General features: G+C 31.8%; 1 protein-coding gene and 1 long non-coding RNA gene across 3 annotated transcripts; one reads left to right on the top strand and one right to left on the bottom strand.

Annotated features, from left to right (window-relative positions):
- Nucleotides 1–151: 151 nt before the first annotated feature.
- LOC139502205 (uncharacterized) lies at nt 152–17,704 on the bottom strand. Of its 2 annotated transcripts, none has more exons than XM_071291632.1 (3): nt 17,577–17,704; nt 1,805–2,316; nt 152–1,121 (listed from the first exon to the last, which is right to left on the bottom strand). In XM_071291632.1, exons 2-3 carry the CDS (start codon nt 2,283–2,285, stop codon nt 466–468), a joined length of 1,137 nt encoding a protein of 378 aa, XP_071147733.1. In that variant the 5' UTR covers nt 2,286–2,316; nt 17,577–17,704; the 3' UTR covers nt 152–465. The 2 variants fall into 2 exon arrangements, with proteins under 2 accessions (XP_071147733.1, XP_071147734.1); XM_071291633.1 differs by lacking the exon at nt 17,577–17,704 and adding an exon at nt 17,144–17,253.
- On the top strand, nt 11,264–14,583 carry LOC139502207 (uncharacterized). Its single transcript, XR_011658748.1, has 3 exons — nt 11,264–11,745; nt 13,270–13,389; nt 14,159–14,583. It is a non-coding gene; the product is annotated as an uncharacterized lncRNA (long non-coding RNA).
- Nucleotides 17,705–17,708: the final 4 nt, after the last annotated feature.

Genomic DNA, 17,708 nt, shown 5'->3' on the forward strand with positions numbered 1-17,708 from the left:
ATTAAAGGTATAGAAATACATTGAATGAAAATAACATATAACTTTGAAAGGCTTAAATATGTTTCCTTATTTTGAAATTTCAGGGGTTCCAAAGATGACTTTTATTGTATATCATCTCTTGTATTTTTAATATTCTAATATTTCATTGTAATTAACATGAAAATCTTTATTCACACTAATAAGTTAAATTAACAAAACAAACAAAACAACAACAAAAACAACAACAACAACAAAAAAGCCAGTCACAACAGATTTGATTTCTGCTTCATACTTTCAAAAAATCAAACCACCAAAAGTTTACACAAGTAATAGAAGTTCGAAAGACCTGCTCATCTTCCGCTCCAAATAAAGTTTCAATTGGAATATCATTTAAATGCGTATTTAGTTTCAAATAAGAATTTCGAAATAATAATCATCAGTATACAAATTCGTGAAAATCTGTTAAAAATGTTGAATCATTTTAAACTAAATAGAAAGTCCATATGTCTTTACAAAAAAGACAATTATAAAAACAATAACTACAACATACAACAAGTTTTCTTTCAGAAATGTTCTTGTGGATACTGACTCTTTCATCGTAATAAATTTTTTATGTGGATACTTAGCACGATATTTGTTTAAAATGGCCGTCTTGTCATTTGTAGTATCAATGTCAAATATTTTAAGCAAACGTTTTGTGTGAGCATTCAAAATGTCATGCGACAGAGTACAGTTCAGCTTTACACATGTACCAATAAACCAATCTTTACATATGTGAGTAAATGGACAGTGAAAATCACCAAGCAAACATCCCTTGTAATTATAATAACAGCAGGGACCCGTCACTCCATTTTTTGCCATATCAGCCAGCTTTTCTTTACATTTTTGCCTATAGGTTTCCAATAGCGAATCATAATTGCCGTCAGTAATGAATCCAACGTCAACCAGGATTTCTCTGGACTGATCGGTTACCAAGTTATGATTTTTGCCACAACTTCCGGTACATTCTGCATCATTGATTATGTACTTTGCACAGATGTGTGGATATCGACATGTTGAAAGTTTGTGTTCTTTATCACGATTGTAATTCATACATGGAACTGGAACGAACTTAATATTCCTCCTGTTAGTAATGAGGTGATCTGAAATATAATGATGATTTTACATTGTCATTCTAAATATTTTTAATGAAAACATTGATAGGTTATTAACTTCCTTTCGTTTTGTAGTAGAAAAAAATCAAAAGATGACAAAGGGAAAGCAATTATCAAATATTCAAATCATGTCTGGTGGTTTTTTTTTGTGTTTTTTTCTATTACATTTTTCTATTTAGTAATAAATGCTTCTTAAGGATGTTCGCTGTACTCTCTTTCAAAATAACAAGCTTTTTAAAGACTGTTATAAATTGATACTGTATAAATAAAGTAACTGACAAAGCAGAAAAATGAAGGGTCGGTCCAACTGCTTGTTTTCGTGACATAAACCATTAAATATCTGGTGGTAATAATTTTCTCTAGACTTTTCATGCATTTAACATTGACACCCTTTTTCTTTGAAAAATTAATATGAAAAAACAAGGATTTTATGGAATTTTCAACTGGTTTTCCAACGAAATGCTACTAAATTATAAAAAAAAATAAGAGGAGCGAACATCATAAGTATTTAATGAAATTGTCTAAATTTTCGTCAATATTTCCCATTAATTTGATAAACTTTTCAACAAACTTAAAGCATTGTGTGCATTTCTTAAAGATTACAACAAATAAAAACAAAATGACAAAACAAAAAAAAGACAAAAACAAAACAAAAGATACAATATATTTACCCGTTTCATCATTAATTGCCAGTGCTAGTCTGCCAATCCATTCTTCTGTAGGCCTGTCTGCTGAAAGGTATGTATATCTTTTTATCGCATCTGGCAACTTGCATTGATCAAGCTTTAATATGATTGGCTTATATCCTTTGTTCTGAATATGAAATGTCTCCGTCATAGTCAGCTCGTATTGGCACCATTCACTTGCCGAAGAGTTTTCTGATAACAAGAATACTACTTTTATAGAACGTTCAATATTTTTATCAATATTGTCTACTATGGCATTTCCAGGTAGAAAATCTCTTTCATGGAGGCAACATTGGTATCCCTTTCCTCGTAACAATCTGTCTATCTGTATCGCGATTCGACGGTCTCGATTTTCAGTCTTGTATGATAGAAAAATATGATATTTTTTATCATGTGGTAAAGTATTTGGTTTAATGGAGTTGAAATCTATTACTTCATCGGGCCTGTCAACGCTATGTTTGTCCATTTCACATGAGATTCACAGCTTGATAGCCAATCTGAAAAATAAATATCCTTTGATTGTTTTCAATAATCATTTTACTAACCAACAAAGGCAGGTGATACTTAATTATTATTCTTCAAATCAACAAAAAATTAAAAATTAGGGATTCCATAACTAGTCTAAAATAAATTTCACATGTGTACACAGGCAATTTTTTCCAACGTGATTTTAACATGAGAATCACGTGATATTCACGTTGTCCACACAACGTGAGTAGAACGTGAAACGAGCAGAAACGTAATATTCACGTTGTGAGCACAAACGTGACAAAACGTTGTTCACACGTGATATTCACGTTGTGTATAATGCCACATGATATCAACGTGATAATACAACGTGATATTCACGTTTAATATATACCACGTGATATAATCGTGATAATACAACAGGACATTTATGTGAAGCAGCCATTTGGAAAAAATGAAATATTGTCTTTGTTGTACTTTTTGACATATCATGTTTTTCTTGGTCATCTCTATTTGAAGATAATTCTCTGGTTCTTTATCTTAAAAGTATGGCAACAGTGAGTTAAACATCAATAAATTATCTTGTAGGTTATAACTGATTATCAGCTACCTGATATGCATGTTTAATGTACCTGTTATCATCCTGAATATGTATGTAATATTTGCAGCTGCATGTTAAGCATACATCAAAACTTAACTATCATAACAATATATTTTAATCCAAATCTTATTTTCAATGTTTGAAAGGAAATTGAATTCGAAATTGTACAACAAATTATGCATAACCAAATGTATACCAAACAACATTTCAATACAAACAAACTAGTTTACAATGTCCATTCTTTAATTTCCTCAATGCTCTTTAACTTTGTACTTGTTTGGCTTTATAAAATATTTTGATATGAGTGTCACTGATGAGTCAAGATTGTGTAGAGGAAACGTGTGTCTGGCGTACTAAAATATAATCCTGGTATCTTTGATAACTATTAAGAGTTATGTCCCTTGTATGTTTAACATGATCTAAAAATAATCAGCTTATGACTAAAAAATTGTCCCTATCAAATACATATATTACTAAATGTTAAATAAGAAAAAAACACTTTCCAACTTGAAATTCAATTATATTTATATTTAAGAATATGTTAAACAGTTCACATTCGATAAGTTATAATTACTGAAATAGTAACAAATAATATTTGAATGTTCTATCTTCTAAAGGCTCCACTCTTTGATTTCTTCTTCATCTGAAAGGATAAAAAAAAAATCTATTTATTGTTATAAGTATTATCTTATATTAGCATACATAATGAAAGCTTTACTAGTATTTTAATTCTAATATGAATGTTGCTGTTGCTTAAATGTAAACAACAATGTGAGGGCTGTTCCAAAAATAAAAGTAGATAAGGGGGAGGAAGGCACTTTTTATTTGTTCATGCATACATTTTAATTTGGATATTTCATTTAAATGTTCAAGCAGTGTTCTTAAATAACTACCACCCATCAAATTTTAATAAAAGTTCTTGGAAAAAGTCCTATTAAAATTCTCAATTGATCCAGCTTTCGGTAAATGGAAGTACTCTCAGATCTTTACTTACTGTCTTTTTGTTGTTGGATGTACAATTACAAATCCATGTCCACTTTGTGTTTTTGTTATATTTGTATTTCTATTTGTATCCATCTTATATTCTGTATGTATGTGCCTGTCCCAAGTAAGGAGCCTGTAGTTCAGTGATTGCTGTTTGTTGCTGTGTTACATAATATTTTTTTTTATTGTTTGGTACATAAATAAGGCTGTCAGTTTTCTCAATTGAATTCTTTAAAGTTTGTGATTTATCATGTAGCTGACTGTGGTATGGGCTTTGCTAATTTTTGAAGGCTATACAGTGACCTATAGGTCATATTTTCTGTTTTATTTGGTCTCTTGTGATCAGCTTACGCTCAGGATAACATTTGAATATATCACAACCAAGGCCATGTGTAAATTTCCAACAAGTCTATGGCTTCCATGAATTATTTCTTAAATAAAAAAATGTTTAACCACAGGCTGAACTATATATATAGACAACTATACATTATGGACTTTTTTCATTGTTATGGATATACAGTAGCCCATAATTGCTCACATCCACTTTATTTGAACTTTGGTGGATAGTTGTCTCATTGGCATTCATACCTTATCTTCTCATTTTAATCATTTCTATTATAGCCTGTTTTATTCAACTTATCAGAATCTAAATAAGTGCATTTTGTATTCTATTTTCAAAAGTGTACACAAACTAGAGGCTCCAAAGAGCCTGTGTCGCTCACCTGGGACTATGTGAATATTAAACAAAGGACGCATTTGAATTCATGACAAGATTGTGTTTTGGTGATGGTGATGTGTTTGAACATCTTACTTTACTGAACATTCTTGCTGCTAACAATCATTCTATCTATATTGAACTTGGCCTAAGAGTTTCAGTCAAAAGTTAGTTAAAATTTACAAATTATATGAAAATTGTTAAAAATTGACTATAAAGGGCAATAACTCCTTATGGGGTCAATTGACCATTTAGGTCATGTTGACTTATTTTAAGGTCTTACTTTGCTGTACATTGTTGCTCCTTACAGTTTATATCTATCTATAATAATATTCAAGATAATAACAAAAAAAGGCAAAATTTCCTTAAAATGACTAATTCAGGGGCAGCAATCTAACAGCACTTTGTCCGATCCATCTAAAAAATTTCATGGCAGATAGATCTTGACCTGATAAACAATTTTATTCCCTGTTAGATTTGCTCTAAATGAATTGGTTTTTGAGTTATAAGCCAAAAACTGCATTTTACCCCTATGTTCTATTTTTAGCCATGGCGGCCATCTAGGTTGGTTGGCCGGGTCACGCCACACAGTTTTTAAACTAGATACCCCAATGATGATTGAGGCCAAGTTTGTTTAAATTTGGCCTGATAGTTTCAGAGGAGAAGATTTTTGTAAAAGATTACCAAGATTTATGAAAAATGGTTAAAAATTGACTATAAAGAGCAATAACTCCTAAAGGGGTCAACTGACCATTTTGGTTATGTTGACTTATTTGTAGATCTTACTTTGCTGAACATTATTGCTGTTTACAGTTTATCCCTATCTATAATAATATTCAAGATAATAACAAAAAACAGCAAAATTTCCCTAAAATTACAAATTCAGGGGCAGCAACCCAACAACGGGTTGTCCGATTCATCTGAAAATTTCAGGGCAGTTAGATATTGACCTGATGAACATTTTTACCCCATATCAGATTTGCTCTAAATGGTTTGGTTTTTGAGTTATAAGCCAAAAACTGCATTTTACCCCTATGTTCTATTTTTAGCCGTGGCGGCCATCTTGGTTGGTTGGCGGGGTCACGCCACACAATTTTTAAACTAGATACCCCAATGATGATTATGGCCAAGTTTGGATTAATTTGGCCCAGCAGTTTCAGAGGAGAAGATTTTTGTAAAAGTTAACGACGACGGACGCAGGACGACGGACGACGCCGGACGCCAAGTGATGAGAAAAGCTCACTTGGCCCTTCGGGCCAGGTGAGCTAAAAAGTTGTGGTTGGTTTTAAATATTCTAAAACAATAGAAATTCAAACAATGACATAACATTATTTTAATTTTTGTGTACATTTTTTGTGAAATGATTTCTTATTTCTTCTTTCCTTTTTTAGCTCACCTGGCCCGAAGGGCCAAGTGAGCTTTTCTCATCACTTGGCGTCCGTCATCCGTCGTCGTCCGTCGTCGTCGTTAACTTTTACAAAAATCTTCTCCTCTGAAACTACTGGGCCAAATCAAACCAAACTTGGCCACAATCATCATTGGGGTATCTAGTTTAAAAAGTGTGTGGCGTGACCCGGTCAACCAACCAAGATGGCCGCCACGGCTAAAAATAGAACATAGGGGTAAAATGCAGTTTTTGGCTTATAACTCAAAAACCAAAGCATTTAGAGCAAATCTGACATGGGGGGTTAAAATGTTTATCAGGTCAAGATCTATCTGCCCTGAAATTTTCAGATGAATCGGTCAATCGGTTGTTGGGTTGCTGCCCCTGAATTGGTAATTTTGAGGAAATTTTGCTGTTTTTGGTTATTATCTTGAATATTATTATAGATAGAGATAAACTGTAAACAGCAATAATGTTCAGCAAAGTAAGATCTACAAATAAGTCAACATGACCAAAATGGTCAGTTGACCCGTTTAGGAGTTATTGCCCTTTATAGTCAATTTTAACCATTTTTCATAAATTAAATTAATCTTTTACAAAAATCTTCTCCTCTGAAACTACTGGGCAAAATTAATCCAAACTTGGCCACAATCATCTTTGGGGTATCTAGTTTAAAAAATGTGTGGCGTGACCTGGTCAACCAACCAAGATGGCCACCACCGCTAAAAATAGAACATAGGGGTAAAATGCAGTTTTTGGCTTATAACTCAAAAACCAAAGCATTTTGAGGAAATCTGACATGAGATAAAAATGTTTATCAGGTCAAGATCTATCTGCCCTGAAATTTTCAGATGAATCGGTCAATCGGTTGTTGGGTTGCTGCCCCTGAATTGGTAATTTTGAGGAAATTTTGCTGTTTTTGGTTATTATCTTGAATATTATTATAGATAGAGATAAATTGTAAACAACAATAATGTTCAGCAAAGTAAGATCTACAAATAAGTCAACATGACCAAAATGGTCAGTTGACCCCTTTAGGAGTTATTGCCCTTTATAGTCAATCTTTAACCATTTTTCATAAATCTAAGTAATCTTTTACAAAATCTCCACTGAAACTACTAGGCCACAATCATCTTTGGGGTATCTAGTTTGAAAAATGTGTCCGATGACCTGGCCATTCAACCATGATGGCCGCCACGGCTAAAAATAGAACATAGGGGTAAAATGCAGTTTTTGGCTTATAACTATGAATTCAAAGCATCTAGAGCAAATCTGACAAGAAGTTAAATTGTTAATCAAGTCAATATCTATCTGCCCTGAATTTTTCAGATGAATTGGACAACTGGTTGTTGGGTTGCTGCCCTCCAATTGGTAATTTTTAAAGAAATTTTGCCGTTTTTGGTTATCTTGAATACTATTATAGATAGCGATAAACTGTAAACAGCAATAATGTTCAGCAAAGTAAGATCTACAAATAAGTCAACATGACCTAAATGGTCAATTGACCCCTTAAGGAGTTATTGCCCTTTATAGTCAATTTTTAACAATTTTCATTAATTTGGTAAATATATGTAAATTTTTACCAAATATAGTTCTCTGTTACTAATGGGCAAAGTTCATTATAGATATAATTGTAAGAAGCAAAATCGTTCAGTAAAGTAAGAACTTCAAACACATCACCATCACCAAAATACAATTTTGTCATGAATCCATTTGTGTCCTTTGTTTAATATGCACATAGACCAAGGTGAGCGACACAGGCTCTTTAGAGCCTCTAGTTAATATGTACAATAAACACTTCAGATATAATTACTTACAAGTTCAGCTATCAACAAAAAAGCTTCCTTTTATAGTCTGACTTGAATAGTGAGGGTGTTGCCTAGCATCTGTTTTACTATGAAGCTGTAAATAAAAAAAAAATTACATCAGATAATGACTGAGATTGTCAATATGTGCTTAAGAACAGGATTGAAACAGAGCAATAAGGAGAAAAAAGGGAAACATTCACCTGGAATTTTTAACTCTTTTTTATAAATCTCAATGCTTTGAGCCTTCCATTTAAATCTTTGTCAATGAATGAATAAATGGTTCATAAAATAAAACAAGGTCAAGAAAAGGATTATGTTATACAGTTTTTAAGATCAAAATGAAATTCTAGATATTCCTCAAGGTACTGAGCATCAGTTTCAGATTGCTGTTAACTTTTTATGTCAATTTAGCTTTTAAGCTATTGTTGCTGTCAACATGGTAAAGTCCACAATTACTGGACAGTCATAACTTTAGATTTCAATTTTGAATGAGCTGTCAATAATAAAATTGAAAATGGAAATGGGGAATGTATCAAATAGACAACAACCTAAACATAGAAAAAACAACAGCAGAAGGCTATTTATGAATTACTGAAACTCTCAATATTCAATCATCTTTGAATGCAAGTAAATAAATAACCTGCAGTATGAAGGATATAATCATTATTTGTTTATGGGTCGTAACAACATTATTGAACAATGTAGCCAAAAAAATGTATACACTTGTTTGCTCTCTCCTGGCAGAAAGATAAAGTAGATTATGCTGTATGGGCTTTGCTCATTGTTGAAGGCCGTACAGTCACAGTGACCTATGGGAAAAAGTCAAAGGTGTTAATTTCTGAGTCACTTACTCATTTGGTCTCTTGTGGAGAGTTATCTCAATGGCAATCATACCACATTTTTTTTTTATAGAATATACATAGATAAAATAATTGTATTTTTTTCTTTTTCTTATATCTAGATATAGGAAGATGTGGTGTGAGTGCCAATGAGACAACTCTCCATACAAATAACAATTTAAAAAGTAAACCATTATAGGTTAAAGTACGGCCTTCTAATTATTAACAGATTATATACAACATGTTCTAAACTTAAATGATGCTTTATCAAACAAATTTTGACTCTTATCATTACTTTTATACCAAAAAAATGACCCCCCCCCCCCCCCCCAAAAAAAAAAAATAATCTAAGGAAATGGAAAGTAAGACAGAAAATATAACTTTATCCTATTGTGACCTAAACATAAAAATTTTTTGAATAGGAAATGTTTTCTTGTTTTACTATAAAATTACCTTCAGGTTAACTTGATTACAACCAAAATTCTTCATACTTCTATAGTGTGATTCTGAAGCACCGCTAGAGTATTATGTCTTCTATTCATCTTACATATATATTTGCCTCAAAATCAGAATTTTCAGATTTCATTTTCTGGAAAAAAATAATTATATTCAAATACTTGTTAATTAACATAAAATTTAATACACATATTACATGTTGCCTCCTTCTACTGACTGAAAAACAAATGTCACATTCTCATCTTTAGTAATGTTGATATTATGAATATTTTATATCATTAAAGATTGGCATCATTGCCCAGGGATTTTATACTGCGAGACTTAAATACTTTTTTGTCTGTATATAAAAAAATTGCTTTTTTTCTTCTCTCTTTATTTTACATTCCTTTGTTATTAATTGATATTAAATTAAGAGACTTAATTGACTAGGATTGTCAGTTCCTTATAAAAGTCTTAGTTTTCTCCACTAATAAAAACAGGATGCTACAAAATAGCACCAATGTGTTTAAAGTGGCACTCAATATCTCAATTACTTTTTAGTATGAGGAAATAAAGACATCAATGAATCAATAAATGTCAAGTGTGTTGAAAATAAAATAAACAGCTGCAATAGGAATGCACGATTGTAAGCCCTCCAATTCATATCAATTATGTTTAAAGTATAGAATGAAATATTGTAGAAGGCAGTACATTTTTCTTTAGAGCATACTATTTTGTTAAATGCATAACATTTAATAGAATGGAATAAGTGCATACATATCTGTTGGAACTTTGCTGAATTGTCCTTCTAACATTAACCTGGACTTCTCCCTCTGTCATTTTCTTTTTCATGTCAGGAATTTACAAACAGATCCTCCACAATCAAGACTTCATTCAAGACCTGCTTAATAACTGTCATATAAAAAAAATTGCATAAATATTCAGCATTTCATTTACAGTTATACACATACAGTTATTGTCATAGTCTGATAAAAATTTAAAGGAAAATTACAGTGACTACCTTAACATGCTTAAGGCATCTGTAGCCATGCATGTTGCAATTTGGGCATAACATAATTTGATTTCAACCAAATTTGTGTGATAAATAATGAGACAGTGAAAGTTAATTGCCTGATAACTCAAGTGTCATTCTGTGAACAATCTTGACATGTATCATCATAATCATGTATATTAAATTGTTTGTATCATCATAATCATGTATATTAAATTGTTTGTATCATCATAATCATGTATATTAAGTTGTTTGTATCATCATAATCATGTATATCAAGTTGTTTGTATCATCATAATCATGTATATTAAATTGTTAAAGGAAAGGAGTTAAATGTTCAGTATGCGACAAGCATGGCAAGTGAAGTTTATATACCACTCCAGATAGATCCAGATGGATCAGTGTTATTCATGTACATGTATATCATAACCTGCAGATTAGGCCTCCTGTATTTGAGTTTTTGCCAGATATTCAGATTCCTCTGGCTTTATTTATGATATTCCAAAATAAAAAAAAAATCCTCATAACCTAGCTCTACTTTTCTTTTCATAATCAATGATATGGTGCATATTACGCCCTATGTGTATCTTCCTCCATGTATTTTCCTTCATGAATCATGTACTTTAATTTTGTTTTTGCTGTTACAATTGAGGTTGGGGATGTTCGGGTAAGTGATATTTTGTGATATATATTGTGATATTTCTTACGGGTGTGGAGAGTAAACCCCACAGGCACATTGACAAAAACAAGTGCCTGCGCCAGCCCGTGGTCATTTTCTTTCAAAAATTGCACAAGCACTTATTCTGTCAATGTTGGGTTTATTATCCACAACTGTACGAATTGATTTTTCGTAAGTGGGTGGATAGTAAACCCCACATTGTCTCATTGACAAAAACAAGTGCCTATGTATTTTTGTGATCATTAATATTGGTCAGTCTTCATGATGCACTCGTAAAAATCATACCCCCAGACACTTATAAATGTTGTTGTGACAGTAAAATTTAAATAAAAAATGACACACAACTCACATACCAAATATATGATTTAAATTTAAGAAATTCAAAATTTTGGTTTGATGACATTGACAGGTTTTTTTCAAGTTTTCGGCCTGTCAAGTTTTTTATGCAGACTGCCTTTGTTCTGGGATTTGTATATTATAATTTACGACTGTACACATGCCTTTAGAACGTGTTTGTGAAAAATATACCTGATATATATGTCTCCAAAAGCTGTATTACTCTCCGTTTCCAGTATTGTGGTGTCAATATTCATGTTGTCTGGCATAGACGCTCGTTTCCGTGAACCGTACGGGATAATTATCTGAGATACGAAGCACATCAATTCTCATTTAAACTGCATTTATCGATTGCATTTCATATTCAAACCTTCAAAATATTGATTAAATTTAAAATCTTAATCATTTTATGCTACCAGCTTAAAAACAAAACAATGTTAATAAATTGATTCCTCTTCTGGGTTACACACCGATTCCGAAATTTATCAAGGTGCGCGGTATTTCCCGCGGTTATTTTTAGCATCCTTGTCCATGTGGTACCCGTTTCTGTATTTACAACTGACAGTCTGTGTACTAATAACGCAACTTTAGCAGTAAAAAAAAAACCACTCTGGTATACTATACTGCGTACACGTGAATTTAATAATTTGCAGTGGCCAGTGCAGGTAAGTTCAATAAAATTACCGTGTTTTTTTTTCTTTGGCCGTGTTTACACATCAAAAATTACTATGAGTACAGACAAACTGGTACATCCAGGAAAGTTTTAAGGCATGGCAGGAACTAGATATATATAAAAGTTATATGAAGTCTACGTTTCAGAAAATTAAAAACTTACCTGGATTTTGATGTCCATTTTTTTCCAGTCTGCAGAAGATAGCAAAATAAACAAACACCCGAGTTTCATTTGATACGGTCCACTCAGTTACACAGTTTAAACCTGTTAAATCACCTATATTGTTTACAGGTGTCTATTGTCCATCTATTGTCCATTTAAATCAATACTACTCGCAACATTGATTATATGAGGGGAGCTTCTCAATCGTTTTCACGACTTAGTTAATTTTTGCACCTTCTGCAGGAACGAAAAAAAATGGATAGCAAAATCTAGAAAAGTTTATAATTTTCTGAAACATAAAATGCATTTAAAATTTATATATCTAGTTCCTGCCATCCCTTAAAATTGTTGCAGGTGTATAGGTTAGTCTGTACTCAGAGTAAAATTTGGGGTGTAAATATGGCCATTTTAGCCAAAAGGTTATGATGAACCTTAAGAAATAGCACCCTCACTTAACACAAACTCGATGAGACACAAGTCAAGCATATTTACGAACTATTTTCCATACTCAGTGGTGGATCCACAAATTTTGATAAAAAAGCGGGGGAAAAGGGGGTGCATATTGCATGACTATTTGCCTTCTTCTCGAAAGGAGTAGATCAGTTAAAATTTCCAGACAAATCCCAAGACTACTATATTTGATCTGTGTTAATATAATAAAAATGAAGTTAAAGTCTGTTTGATTTATTCATAGATTAGGTAGGACATATACTTATTTAAATTAGTAGATATTTCATATAGGACAGAAACTTTTTTTAAGAGAGAAATATATATGAATCAGAGGCGGATTTAGGGGGGGGGGCCCAGGGGGCCCGGGCCCCCCCTTTTTGGGAAAAAATTTGGTTGCTTATATAGGGAATCACTGAAGCGTGACTGGAGTGGCCCCCTCTTAGGCCAGTCAGTGGGCCCCCACTTATGAAAATTTCTGGATCCGCCACTGTGAATTGCACCGGTCCCAACCCCCCAATAAATATTGACCTGTCCCTAAGGTTAATAAGGCTTTTACCTTTATATTGGGTAGGTATAATTAGTGGTAAACAATTAGTTGTCTTTTCTTCTATATGTATATCCTTCCATGGAACTTCACATTTTATGTACTTTTATTTTCAACTGAAGCATGTGGATTTTAGAGAAATAGAATTTATTTTATCAGCTTTGAACAGCAATCTTTTATTTGATGTTTAGCCTAAACATTTATGACATTACTACAAACTTTTAAGGTACATGTGAAAACTATTTAAAGTTATAATTCTATTGTGTAATAAATATTATTAACCAAACAATATTATCATTATCATGATTATAAAAATGAAAGATATTTTCCATCAATTGAATAATTTGATATATCTTTTAGGGATACAACAAGTCTGCAAGTCACTAGATATAAATGGACAGAGAAAATTATTGAGGAGATCATTGGGGAAAAAACTCAACAAAGGAAATGTACTTTAAGGAGGAGAAGTGAAAGAAGCAGGTATTATATACTTGATTAACTTGGCTGTAACAATCAAACCATTGAGATAAATGTCTATATTTCAATAAATCAGCATGCAAACAAACAACAAAATCAGTAGAGGCATCTGTTAGTTAATACAAAGACATCAATATAAGTGTCAATACAAATGTCAAAACAAATGTCAAAAAAAGAGGAAGTAGTACGATTACCAATGAAACAATTCTACTCAAGAGAACAAAGGATACAGACATTAATAACTATTGATTTGGCCTTCAACAATGAGTAAAACCTGTACTGCATAGTAATCTTTAAGTTTATAAATAAATATATAAAATTTCACAGAATGACAAATGTAAAATAATTTGACTGTCTTTGTTCATGAATATTATGTACATGTATCTTAGATACATGTAGCCAAAAATCTCTTTTTAAAAATGACATTCATTGAACCTCCAAAAATTATTTTCTCCATCCTCATTTGTTTTTCATTAGTTCTATTTTCAAATCCCTTAAATAAAGTTTTATTCTTATATTATTCATGATATATTTATAAAACCTTGCAACCATAATGATATTATGGTATGGCATCGTCGTTCAAAGACTTGTTTCCAGGCAATAACTTTAGTAACTAAATGGATCTTTATAAAATTGTACCACATGGTTCCATACCCCAAAAGGAGGTTGGGTAGGGGTTATGGCTTAAAAGTTTATAAACAAGGGGCCAAAAACAATACATTTGTACTTCTTTTCTTGACCAATACATGTATAACTTTTCTTATGTTTGTAGGGAAAATTGGCGGAGTGTAACATCTATTAGCAATAAAAAGAGGAGATAAAGCAGTAAACCATTATGACTGTGAAAAGAAGATATCTGAATATGAAATGAGTTTATTTCAGTTAAAAAGACTTGTTACAGAATGTTCCTCTTGTAATTTTATTGAAGACCAGACCATTGTCAACTTTAAGTAAAGGAAGATAATAAAATATTGAAGAGGAAAGGAAGGAAAAGACTTAATTATCAAAGAGCATAACAAAGCATAATTCAGAATAACTCTTGTGAAGGAATAATATTGTACAGTAAACAACATACAATAACATATTACAATTTCATTTTTGGGAATTGCTGAATTTTTATGCTGTACTTTCAAAACTTTGGTTGCAGTACAGGAGTCTGTTTTCTTTTAAATATTAATAAAACTTCAGAATTTTAAACTTTTGCTTTAAATCATGCAACACTACCCTTACAGAACTGAAATGTTTGCAGCAGATCTGCTGCAAACTTGCTGCAGGTCTGCTGCAAACAAAATGCTTGCAGGAACCCTTTGAATAATGTTTGCAGATGTTCGCAGCTAGCTGCAAACCTCCTGCAAACATTGCAGCTTTTTGCTGCAAGCTTGCGGCAAGCTTGCAGAAACAAATATGTTTGCAGTAAGATTGCAGGAAAAAGAAGAATATAGGGGATGTTCGCAGCTAGATTGCAGGAATCTTTGACAATTTTATGTTTGCAAGAGCATTGCAAGAAACTACATAAAACGACTGAGCATGCCTATTGATAACTTCCTGGAAGATAAAGATTTGAAATTTGAAAATGTTGGTGATGTTTGTGTCATGATATATATTAGTGTTCAGGGAGGCATTATAGTTTGGCAATTAACAGATTACTTTTTAAAGACATTATTTGTAAGTACATATTCATCTTAGAATGCTAACTTATGAAATTCCTTCCTTCCACAGATATCTGCATGAGGTTTAAAATACATTTTCAAATATGTAACCATGCAATATACAGTACTCCCTCATATGCTTAGAGATTATAACTTACAAAATATATGTTAGTTTAGTTGAATTTTGTGACAATTTTAGTTTAACTATAGCTGTATACAATCATATACATGCACAAAGAAATTTTCAAATAAATCTTTATTAACATTCATGCATGTAATTCATTTGAGAACGTACTTGGAAATAATTTAACTTATTAAACATGTTAAAGGGTATAAACTTATGCTATGACAATTTTTCAAATGATAAAGTAATTGAATTATTTTATGAATGGATGGATGTAACATAAATTTTTAAGAATTTGCTGTGTAATATAGATAAAATGATGTGTACACAACATGACATTGGTTAATTGTATAACAGATTGATTTGAATAAAAATGTTTGCAGCAGGTCTGCAGCAAACACGCAGGAGAAAGATTAATTTGCATAAATATGTTTGCAGCAGGTCTGCGGCAAACACTCATTTGCATATAAATGTTTGCAGCAGGTCTGCAGCAAACAGGCAGGAGAAATATTAATTTGCATAAATATGTTTGCAGCAGGTCTGCAGCAAACACTCATTTGCATATAAATGTTTGCAGCAGGTCTGCAGCAAACACTTATTTGCATGGTAAATTGTTTGCAGCAGACCTGCAGCGTATTTGCAGCAAACACGCCGCAAACACGGACTCTATGTTCGCTGCAAGTCTGCAGCAAGTTCGCAGCAGACTTGCTGCAAATGTTTGCAGGAGGCTGATTTTTTCAGTAAGGGTAGTGATAATAACTGTACATTAGTCATTTAAGTCTTGTTTGACTTGAAAGTAAAGTTACATAGATATAGGAAGATGTGGTGTGAGTGCCAATGTATATAATACTACTTTTCTTGTGACAGTAATTTGAAGGTAAAATTTATATGATTTATGATGCACATTCATTACCTTATATCATGTATATATTCATTGATACATGAACATCAAACAAGTTTTTTTCATGGCCAATGAAAAAACAACTTGCACTTACATAAGTAATACATGTGATATTGATATAAATTTATATCACAATCATGTGAAAAAATGGACATGTAAATAACACACTTTTTACATGTTAAAATAAGGTTGAAAAATCTACATGTGAAATTAACACAATTTTTACACGTTAAAATCACGTTAAAAAATTTACATGTGAAATTAACACAATATTTACACGTTCAAATCACGTTAAAATATTTACATGTGATAATAATGTTATATTTCAACGTGAATATCACGTGATCAGATTAAAACGTGATTTTCACGTGAGAATATCATGTTTTTAAAATACACGTGATATAAACGTTTATCCGGTGTGATACACACGTGGGAAAAACGTTATTCTAACGTGATGAGCACAAACGTGAAACACACGTTGGAAAAAATTGCCTGTGTACTTATTTCAAAATGGTGGTCAAACATATATCCGTCTATTCTTAAAAAAAAGCGAAGTCCAAGGAAAATTCAAAACGGTAAGATCTTAAAAAAAGGCAAAATCAAAAGCTCAAAAAAGACATCTGACGAAAGGAAAACAACTGTCAAATTCCTGACTTGGTACAGGCATTTCTTCATGTAGGAAATGGTGTTTTTTAGCTAGCTTAACCTCTCACTTGTATGACAGTCGCATATAATTCCGTTATATTGACAGCATAAAAGTGAGAAAAACAGATATCATTGGTAAAAATGTCAAAAATAGAGGAACAACAGTCAACATTGTGTATATTCTTAATCAATGTAAAAACAGACAAACATCTATCAATTAGAGACCAAATAACAAGGATGTTAACAATAAGATAACTGTTTTTATTTACACATTAGATTACATTTGGTTTAATAGATCTACTGATTCATACGTTTCAATATATTCATATACCTTTTATTGCGTTAAAAATACCGAAAATCAACATCATCACCGAGATCGATAAAACAATGTCAGTAACTGAAATATATTACTATACAGGTCGAATACACATAACCTACCTTCTTTATAGAATGGTAAAATGCCTACTCTTGTTACAACCTGCTTGTTTGCGACTTTAAATAATTGTAGTAAAGATATATGTACAGTTGAAATATATTGTATTGTGTATGAAATTATCTGTAAATTTAAACATGAAAAACATTGAATAGGAATGCATTTCTATAAATAGTATTGAGGATTTACGTAAACAACGTAACATATTTGAACATGTCACTAATTAAATTTATTTGAAAGGTAATGCAAAGATGACATAGATACAATGAAAATAGAATTAGACGATATATAAGTATATCTGCTTGCATATTCCACTGTTTATTTCTCGCTTTATGCTTGACAATATACTAAATATAGTAATAAAAAAACTATTGATGAAATTCGAATATAATAACTATATAGTTATCGTAGTGAACTGCATGATGATGTTAACAATACCTGTTATAATATGTAAGCCTTCTGTTTTGCGATGTTCGTAGACAAGCAACTGCATGAACAGTAGAATAGCGAAAGTTAACGGTTTTCTCCTTTACTTACTACTTGTAACGCATGCGTTCATTAACTATACAG

This window comes from Mytilus edulis, chromosome 13, assembly GCF_963676685.1.
Source record: "Mytilus edulis chromosome 13, xbMytEdul2.2, whole genome shotgun sequence".
Lineage (NCBI taxonomy): Eukaryota > Metazoa > Mollusca > Bivalvia > Mytilida > Mytilidae > Mytilus > Mytilus edulis.

Bases quoted from the DNA above. Each gene is read 5' to 3' on its own strand.
- LOC139502205 (XM_071291632.1), bottom strand. From the start codon at position 2,285: ATGGACAAACATAGCGTTGACAGGCCCGATGAAGTAATAGATTTCAAC. The intron at 1,122-1,804 runs GTAAATATATTG...ATTATATTTCAG, and splicing joins GGCAATTAATGATGAAACGG to ATCACCTCATTACTAACAGG.